The sequence below is a fragment of the Montipora capricornis genome, chromosome 8, assembly GCF_036669925.1.
Source record: "Montipora capricornis isolate CH-2021 chromosome 8, ASM3666992v2, whole genome shotgun sequence".
Classification (NCBI taxonomy): domain Eukaryota; kingdom Metazoa; phylum Cnidaria; class Anthozoa; order Scleractinia; family Acroporidae; genus Montipora; species Montipora capricornis.
In genome coordinates, this window is record NC_090890.1 from 37,133,565 (window position 1) to 37,143,551 (window position 9,987).

Below are 9,987 nucleotides of genomic sequence, written 5' to 3' on the forward strand. Positions count from 1 at the left end.
TAATTAACGATTTTTCTTGAATACACTTTCAACCCACCCCGTTCCCAAGACGTTCCCCCTTCGCTTTACGTCCTGGGAAAGAGGTTACGTTAGGGATTAGGCCATTTCCGAGTTGCTGTTTGCCTCTGGTTCAAAACGAGTCTTGGCGCTAGACCATTCAAATGAGAACGAGTTTGATTTGCATGACTACACCACTCATTTCCATCTGAATGGTCGTCGCGCACCAGGACTCGCTTTGAAACCGAGGCAAACGGGCTATTTGAATTCAACATTTTCTCTGTCTTCTGATATAATGTAGACGACGGAAACTTCAGCGCACAAATACGTGGTTCTTAGAAAACTAAATTAAGACTATAGGGAGAGAATATCTTCTCTAAGAAAATCGGAATTTTTTAAGGAGGAACGACGACGGACAGGAGAACCTCAGCTGAAAATGTAATTTTCTCGTTTTTGTTGTCATTGACAACTGAAAAAGTAGTGTTCTAGTCCTGCCTAGGCCAGGACTCTGATTTTTCCGTTGTTTTTTTGCCTGTCGCCATGCATCTTGTTCCACAACCTTCCCACGGGTATTTGGTTTTATCAACGGAGTTGACAATGTGAATTGATCACCGTACAGAGATTCTAAAAGCTGACGTTTCGAGCGTTAGCCCTTCGTCAGAGCGAATCGAGGGATTATGGGTTACGTGTAGTTTTATAGTAGAGTAGGATCTACGCTATTGGTGGTAACATGGCAACGTGGAAAATAGGAATATATTAGTTAAATGAAAAGCGTTCGTTAAAACCGTGAGGATTAAGGGTGCCGATTTGAAAGATGAATTTTTGTTCCAGATTCTTGCTTCTAACTAAAAAGTTGCCTACGGGTACATTGCACCTTTATGAAAGGGAAAAATTCCGGATACTACACATAAGCGTCAAATTTGGAAAATTCAGGTCGCTGATGGTAAGATAATAGCAACGAAAACGTACCGAAGTGTAAAACGCACGAGGCGAGCGTGCAGCTAGTGCCATTGTTTTTGTTCAGCCCTATAAAAACTGGGCCGCCTGTGTCGGAAGGACTTAGGCTAATTTAGGCCTGGGAATAAGTAACGCAAAAAAGCACTGGGACTAGCATGTAAATGACGCCTGCGACATCAAGTCGTTTTCGCAACGTTTTGTGAGAAAGTCTCGAAGGAAGGAAAAATGCCCTCTAAATGCCCGAACTGCCACGAAAATGCCGTTGACGGCGAGTCAGGAGAACAGCTTGTCTGCCACAACTGTGGAGTAGTGGTAGACAGCAGAGTTTTTAACTTTGAAAGCGGGGGAAATGGCTCGACTTGGATGAGCGCAAATGGCACTGCCAAATTTGATGGCCGTTTCGAGCTACCGAACACCATGAAAAGTCGCTTGCCTACAGACAATACATCAATAGCTGAAAGGCAACATCTGCAATGTTTGAAGTCACTGGTAAGGCAGCTAAACTTGTCGCATAAAATTCACGACAAAGCACGAGAGTTGTTGTTTGGTAAGGTAATACCATTGAGAAACGCAAAGCAGCTGAAGGGCACCTTGTATCGACCAAGATCACTCCTTGCTGGTGCCTGCTTGCTTATCGTCTGTCGGCAGAGTAATATTCAGTTGACGTATAGACGTATGGCCCAATTTGCTGAGTGTAACATGTTCGTGCTTGGCAGATGTGTTAAAATTGTTTCCAAGTCTCTGGGTATTGATCTTGACCCTGTAAATGTTGAGTCTCTGATTATTCGTAATCTGTCAGAACTATCAGTGTCGGATGGCTCTTGCCAAAAACTTTCTCTCGATCTTTGCCGACTTTTCGAGCGCTCTAGCTTTACAGGAGCAAGACATGTAGCAGCACGGGCTATTACTATAGTGCTGTTGGTCCTTGAATTCAAAAGAATGTTGCCTGACAAAGAAAGGATTGCAGAAATCCTGGGGACGAATTCAGTGACAAAGCAAGCATTTTCAAATATCAAGAATGTCTTGAAGGAAAACTTGCTGCAATTAGCAAAAGATGTGCCGTGGATTCCAGATTCTGTGAAAAAGAGAGACATTGCAAAGCACATTGGTGCAATTGTGGATTTTCATGACGCAACTAGTGAATTAGACACAACTGTCATCAAGTCTCCATGGATGAAGAAGAAAGAAATTGCTGACAAGAATTGCAAAGCAAAAATACAGAAGGCCAAATCACTCATCCTCAGCAGGGAGCTTGGAGAGTCTATTAGCAGTTGTCAGGATTGCAGAGGGTTGAGGAAAGATCTGGGAAGTTGCCATGGCAATGGCCAGGGGGCTGATGACACAGCTGCACCACAGTCATCTGCATCCCAAGAAGTAGATGAAAAAGGGACACTGTCATCAAAGGATGGTGGTTCCACTGTCATGGCTTGTGGCAAATGTGCGAAACATTGCACAGAAGTTGCAAATGATGGCAAGTTGAAAACATGTGATTGCCATACTGTTGTTTTAATCGAAGAGCTTCTTCAAAGTGGTTATTCCGAAGAGGAGTTAATGGATGGCTATTTTGAGTCCAGAATAAGTGATCTTCGTAGTCCACAACACCCTGATCCAGAAGGAGAGCGAGAGGACCTTGATGAGAAGGACATTGCAGATCAAGAAATGCATCATTACTTATTGTCAGTGGCTGAGGTAGAGAGGATAAAAAATATAAAGGAGGAGAACATGCAAGACTAAATTTACATGCATAATTCATTTATATACAATGGGTTTGGCCACAGGACACCAAGTCTTAATGTTATAAATCAAGCATTGATTAGATACAGCTGTAACCTTGATTCTCATCTTCACGTCCAGCTCTTTTTTGACCAATTTTTGCTCTGAATGAATGTTCTGAACTTGGAAAAAGTTTAAGAGGAATTGCACAGCCATGCAAACATGCTTGAGTTTTATTGACTACATTTTGTATTCTTTGATTGCAATCACATGATAAGACTGCCAGGTTGGTGCCAAAACAATAGAAAACGTAGCTCACATTTTTTTATTATAATAGAGTCAAATTCCCAACAGACATTTTTGCTATTCTTTTCACCAACATGGCCACCGTGACCTCAGGTGCAATCGAAGAATTGTTTCTAGTGTATGATTGAACTTGCTTATTTAACATTAATTAACAATTACTCCATGAGCAGGCGTTGAATATGGGATGGTAAATAGCCAACGAGGCACATAGCACCAAGTTGGCTATAACCAGTCTCATATCCAACAAACGTGAATGGAATAATTGTTTTATTAAATTCCTTAAACTCCAAAAGTTTGGAAGTACGAAACACAAGCAAACAAAGGGAGAAAATCGTAGCAAAATCGAAAAAACTTGACGAAGATGCAAGGTTGTGTAATACTTAGATTGTAGTGGTAAGAGAGATAGAGGGTCATCACAAAAACATTTGTTACCTTTTCACATACTTCTAAGCTTCGAAATTGATCCAAACTTTCCACAAAAACGTTTTTCTTTTGCTTTATACCAGGAGAAATTTCGCTTTCTGGCATAAAATTTTTTAGTTTAGCAACGCTAAGCACAATCAGAGCATGAGAATTGCATCATCCGTGGTTGAGAATTTTATAATAATTATTATTCCATGAGCATGCATTGGGTATGAGATGGCAAATAGCTAATGAGGCACATAGCACCGAGTTGTCAGGCTATAACCAGTGACTCATATCCACCAAGCACGAGTGGAACATGAATATGTACATGTAATATCATACAGTACAAGCGGCAGATCTGAATCAGGGATGGCGCATTAGGGTTTGGTGATTCAAGACATTTTAATTTAACAGGGAAAATCAAAAGGAACGTTTATGTAAATGAAGAGAAATTTGTATCACATGTACAGATATTGATTAATAAAACATTTCTTTTGTTTGGAAGCTTGAAAATTAAACCCAATTAGTTTCCAGCTTAGCAACACTTGATGCAAACAGTTACCACTGTACAGAAGTTGACGTCATCTGAGAGGCAAGCATGGCCCCTTCACGTTCTCGTTTTGGTCCAGGTTTTTGTGCTGCCATATTCAGGTCAACGTGGTGGCAGCATTTAACCTGACCTTGAAATAATGCTAACCTTTACCCTTACCTTATTGTAATCAGTCTGTGTATAACTTTCCAAATAGTAAATAACAATGTAACAATATTGTTCTATTGTTGTACCTTGCAATATAGAAAGGAGGCAACAGAATGCAAAAGATAGCAAAAAGAAAACTAACTTGACATCTTTACAAGTTGTTGTGGAAAAAACAATTCTGCATCCGAAACTGACATCTGCTTTCCAGAAAATCAAAATCTCTCTGCTTCCCAAAGGGATTGGCAGGCATAATATAATAATAATAATCATCATCATTATTATTATCGGACGTACTGCGAAAAGCGTAACAAAATATTGAATATTTCCATTCACCGTATATATGGTAGTGGATTCCTGCAATAATGTCATATTTTTCCTGCAAGGATAAACAGGCGGTTTTCATAGGACGATGGCCGAAATCGAGGAAACTTTGTCTTTGGTTGACAAATGTTTGGGAAGTGCAGTTTAGAGGTGAATTGGAGAAATGATCGAACTAACTAGACAAGTTAAGCAAATGTCTCTTAAAAAGACACCTGAAGAATTCAGGTGACTTCAATGGCCCGGGATTCGAACCCACGACCTAATTTGATGCCGGTGCAGTGCTCTTGTCAACTGAGCTATGAAGCCACTCAGTTGAGAGTTGGTCAATTTGTTGGCCTGAATATTTGTGAAGCGTCTGATACTTGTCCTGCTGCTGTTGTCATTAGTTAGAACCAGGCTTAATTAACCCTTTAACTCCCAATAGTGACACTTATAGATTTTACTCTGTCTAACGCCAGACGATTTTACGTGTTAATGGGGAACCCCACGGGGCTGAAAGGGTTAAAAACAGCTAGATTCACTCAAAAACTATGTTCCCATTAACCATTTAACTCCCAATAGTGCCCCTTATAGATTTTACTCTGTCTAACGCCAGACGATTTTACTTGTCAATGGGGAACTCCACGGGGCTGAAAGGGTTAATAGTAGCTTTGGCTAATAAACTGAAAAAAGCAACCTGTAAATGATCATTCAACAAAAATAAAGCTACATTATTTAATTGTCTTAATATTTTAAGATTTCTGCAGCCCCACATGGATTCGTGAAAATTCCCACAAGCGTGGATTCCTGCAAATTCCTATAAGCGCCTGTAATCGTTCATTATTATTATTATTATTATTATTATTATTATTGTTATTATTGTTATTGTCATTATTATTATTATACTAATATTTTTATTATTATTAATTTTATTTGCCAAATATGGGGAATACCCAGATCACATTGCACTTGTCCTTTTTCATTGAAAAAGGTGTTAAATTTCTTGCATTAGTATGGAAATGATTTTTTCAGTAACAAAGAATAAACCACATAATCTGAAACTGTATTTTAATTTCAAACTGAGACTTAAGCAGAAATAACTAAACAAATAAAACAAAATATGAAACAAATATAAACATTAATGTTCAGTTATTTGCATTCTTAACAATTATAAAGTGAAAAAAAATTGGCTCCATGGCTCCAAGCAGAAGTTGAAGCAATTTGCCACAAAACATCGTTATTAGAATTTGAACTCTCAGACGGGGATCTTTGTGTTCTAGTCAATCCTCCAAGAAACTGGAACTGAATAATGAAAGTGCATTCTGTAAATGCTATTACCTGCAGTAGGTGAAAATCTGAGGACAATAAAATGACCATCTTTGTGCAATTTTGTTTTTAATTCCAAATTTTCCAAAAAGGAAGAGGGTCATTAGTGCTTTTGGAACCCAAGAATTTACTGAGATATTTTACTGCTAATATTTTGAAAAATTAATAATAATGGCTTAAAAAAAATAGGGGTGCTAGTTCATGCAGTTAACAAGTTTCTTTAACTTTTGAAGTCAGCTTAATATGTATTTATAACTAGCGTTAAGACTTGATCCTTACAAAATCGTATTTGGCAACCAAATTGTAAAAAATGATGACAGCAAAAATTCCTGACTGACTATGTTACAGTAACTGTTGTTTGCTCAATAACCAGCCCTGTAAATTAAATCTGCTGTGCATAACTTAGTTTAAAAGGTCTATTGTTTGACAATAAGATCAAACATTTAAAATTGATGCCATGAAATGTGACTTTCAGTAAAGCGACTATAACGAGAGTACATGTTTGACATCTCTCATCATATGAACAAATAAAAAGAGTGAAAGAAGCATGTTAATATACAAATTTGAAGGAATAATGGGAAGAAACACAAGAATGCTATAACATGATTATTGCTTAATTTCTTTTTTTCTTCGAAGGTGTTTGAAGATTATACACATCCCTCATCTCTGAGAGTGTTTGTGCCATGATGATGACTGGAACAACAATCCATATTCCATTAGCAAAAACGAAAATGGTCCAGAAGTAGAAGACCTTTTCAAAACTATCAAATTTGGGTGGCCAGTCCTATTGAAAAACAACACAACAATAAATTAACATCTGTTCAATGAATGAAGGTACTTTATGGACAGCATTGATTCATGAAGAATTTGTTAATTATACAATCATGCAAAATCTAGCAGGAATTAATGACCACTCTCTGAGAGCCTGGAAGAAGTTAATTGTCTTGGGAATGGCCTGGCACTTAGCTGTGCATTTTCTCCAGAAACACAGCCCGCTCTCATTTTCAAAAATGCAGCCAAGTTAATCTGGCAAACTCTGACAAGTCACAAATTTAAACTGGGATTCAAATGTGTAGGTACACAAAACCACATTGTTAAGGACAAAACAATAATTGCCAACGAGTCAGGCCTTCTGAAGACAGAAGGCCTGGCAAGGCGGCAGCTTATAGAGCCGCGAGAAGATTTTTAGGCGGACGAAATCTCAGAAGCGCTTCAAATTTGAGTGTAATGTAGACCAAAAGCTGTAATGTAGACCAAAGCGATGAAATGTTGACTGTAGCAATAACCAATGAGAGTGCCGCATGAGTACGTCGCGTGATGTTTGCAGCCGCCAGGCGCCAGATCACGCAAGCTTGGCTCGTTGGCACTTTAGCGACAGCTATAACTAGTTATTATACTAGTTGACTGTGGTATATTGTTTGTACTCTCCAAACTTCATGTATGCATTGATCACTACCCTAAGGTCATTACATACACTATAGTACTGCAGTTATAGCATTCTAACGAAAAATGTTTGCACTCACCAGGGGAACATGTTTAAAGCCATCATATATTTCTGGACCAAAATAAAGGATTGTGCCTGTAATCTGTATTGCAGACACTAAAACTGACATAAAATGACGCCACCAAAGATCTTTGACTATGGATCGATACCTACGATTAAAACAAAGTTGACTCAGTCTCAAACAACTTGATCTACATGTATGCAGAGCAAATTAAAATGTCATAATTTTTCTTTACTATTCCACTATTACGCCACTTAACCACATTTGGTCAAGAAAATGCGAAAAATATGATATACACCGTTACTTAATTGTCCCAGTTTGACCGGTTTAGAACAGGGCAAATATGGATGGAGCGGGAGTTTTTCAAGGAAAGAAATTGTTTTCAACATGACGCAAAGCCCGAGAATTTAGCTTGTCATTGCTTGTCACTCATCATTTCGTTTATCCAATCAAATAAAGGACATTTGGCTGGCTTTTTGTGCTGTTTACATCGTTCACACCCGCCAGGACAGATGATGCCTTTTTTAGATTACCAATTAAAATTGAAACAAAATAACACCATTTTTGTGGTGAAATAATATACAATCTCTTACTCGATGGTTTAACATATCAGATATAATACACACAGACATTTTGCTCATTGCTCATATTATATGTTAAACCATCGAATAAGATGTATTTATCACAGTTTACAACACAAACAGGGAATTTGGAATTGCAGTTTACTAGGCTTTTTACAGCAATAATATTATTAATCCCTGTTTATAATAGGTAGCTCACTTGAGGAGAAGGCCACAGTGTAGTTTGGGAGCAGCAGGATAGGAGAGTAGTAAAAATAAACTGAATAATATTACTTAATACAGATTTGCCTTTCATTCAGGTTCAATGAATTCACCCTTGACATGGCTATAGACCACACAATCTTAGCCTATGTGCACAGGTAACTGGAGTACATTGTACTGTTACTAGTTTACATACATCAATTTAAACAATCATTAAGAGTGAAAAGCAATATTATTTTTGTGATCTCTAAAATGGTTTTATCTTAATATGGGTTAAAAGTCTCAAAACACATTAATTCTCAGTGCATTTTCCTGTGTTTTGTGCTAACATGATTGGTTAATCTGATTCTCTGTCTGTCATCAGTGGTACAAATTTACACTGTTTTTGTGACAGTCTTGACCATAAAAATATTCTTCATACCAGAGAATACACAATGGCCCCATAACACTCAGTTCCAGATATGAAATACACATGACCGTTGGGTCCTTAGTCAGCCAATAACGTGAATCCAACTTGCCATATTCAATAACCATCCACTTGGGTCCACGGGCAGAAGTACCAATGACTCTGTAAATGACAATGGACAAAGCTAGTTTACAAGTTTCAGCACTTGGACGTCTTTAATTTCACTACTGTATGGAGTTATTCATAGGCTCTCACCAATAAGTAACTTCCATTTAGGAAAGTCCTTCCCAGCCAATTTCATGCTGAATAAATACGTTCCACAGAGGTTATAATCCTTATCCAAGAAGTCTGACTTGTCATAATTAAATTATTAAGGCTTATCATTACCAGATTAAATTAGAAAGGAAAGGCATTCTCCAGTTATTCTTAGATCCACACTGTTAGTCTGGCCTTGGTTCAAACCCCTGGAGGGTCGGAACAGGAAGTGCAGGTTGCCGGTCATTGTTTCACCATAAATAAAACACCCCAAACCTTAACAAAATGGATAAGATTGGGATTAGTTTTTAAGCCTGATTAGTACAGGATGGGTTGTTTCAGCTATGGTGAAACAATGACCTGCAGCCTGTAGTTTACACACTGCCAGAGGGAACACACCTCCCAAGACTTTTTTGACTTTTGACTTTTAAAAAAGTCAAAGGCATTACACAGTAGTAGTGGCTGCAGTTAGGACTGGAATCATATTTATGTCCATGCAATCTGAGCTACCATGGGCAAAGAACTGATATTGAACATTGATAATATATTGTTCTGGAGACGTGTGCATGCAGCCTATTAGGAAATATCCATTCTCAAAATATAAATGTCTACCAAAACATTTAACGCGATGGTGTCGTTACCAAGAGCAGTTTTTTTTTCCAATTTGGACGCAATAAAAAATCCATAATGGAGAGATCTTGAATGAGGCCTGGCCTCTTGAGGGCCCTTGATGTGAACGACTGTTTTCTAACTTTTCCGAATATTTTGGAAAGTATTTGCCACGCACTGCAGCACACAATATATTACATACCACAGGCCAAAAATACTGATGATCGAAGAGTAGTTAAATGCGCATTTTTTCCGCTTTGTAAAGATAAACTTAAGGTGTAGATTAAAAAGACAGCAAGAAAAAGAACACTTCATTTTCGTGTCAAAACCATCGCAGACACTATTAGGGCCAGTTGGTAGCTAGGGTTGCGGGACAAATCCCCCCCTTTTTGGGAGGGAATCCATGCAAACCAAAGACAAGCAAGCTGCATAGTTTTCTCTACAATTACAATGAATTACCATATATATCTCACCCGTCCATCCAACAGTGAATTAAGCAAGCATTAAAAAGAGCCCACAAAGCGAGGGTGGTATGTTTCCCGCGCGGAAAACCACTCCAAGAAAAACATAACGCGAACAGCCCCACTGGGATCAGATTAACAGGGTCGTCGATATCCTCGGTGAAGTATTTCGCAATTTCCAGCGCTCTAGTTAAATTGAAAGACATTCTAAGGCCGCGCTTGCACCGTTTTAACAAGGACCTTGCGAAGATTTGTTTCCCAAAAAATA

General features: G+C 38.3%; 2 protein-coding genes across 2 annotated transcripts in view; one reads left to right on the top strand and one right to left on the bottom strand.

Moving 5' to 3' along the window:
* Positions 1–1,130: 1,130 nt before the first annotated feature.
* LOC138059277 (uncharacterized) lies at positions 1,131–3,882 on the top strand. Its single transcript, XM_068904845.1, has one exon. It carries the CDS (start codon positions 1,180–1,182, stop codon positions 2,686–2,688), a length of 1,509 nt encoding a protein of 502 aa, XP_068760946.1. The 5' UTR covers positions 1,131–1,179; the 3' UTR covers positions 2,689–3,882.
* A 1,544-nt stretch (positions 3,883–5,426) lies between these two features.
* LOC138059903 (emopamil-binding protein-like) overlaps positions 5,427–9,987 on the bottom strand; it is a 4,648-nt gene continuing 87 nt past the window's right edge. The window contains exons 1-4 of the mRNA XM_068905556.1: positions 9,732–9,987; positions 8,410–8,556; positions 7,225–7,354; positions 5,427–6,485 (exon numbers count right to left, since the gene is read on the bottom strand). The exon at positions 9,732–9,987 is cut by the window's right edge and continues 87 nt beyond it. Coding sequence (XP_068761657.1) covers positions 6,315–6,485; positions 7,225–7,354; positions 8,410–8,556; positions 9,732–9,925 — 642 coding nt within the window. The 5' untranslated portion in view covers positions 9,926–9,987 and the 3' untranslated portion in view covers positions 5,427–6,314. The remainder of the gene's footprint in view (positions 6,486–7,224; positions 7,355–8,409; positions 8,557–9,731) is intronic.

Excerpts from the sequence above, each read along its gene's own strand:
- LOC138059277 (XM_068904845.1), top strand. The coding sequence starts at position 1,180 with ATGCCCTCTAAATGCCCGAACTGCCACGAAAATGCCGTTGACGGCGAG.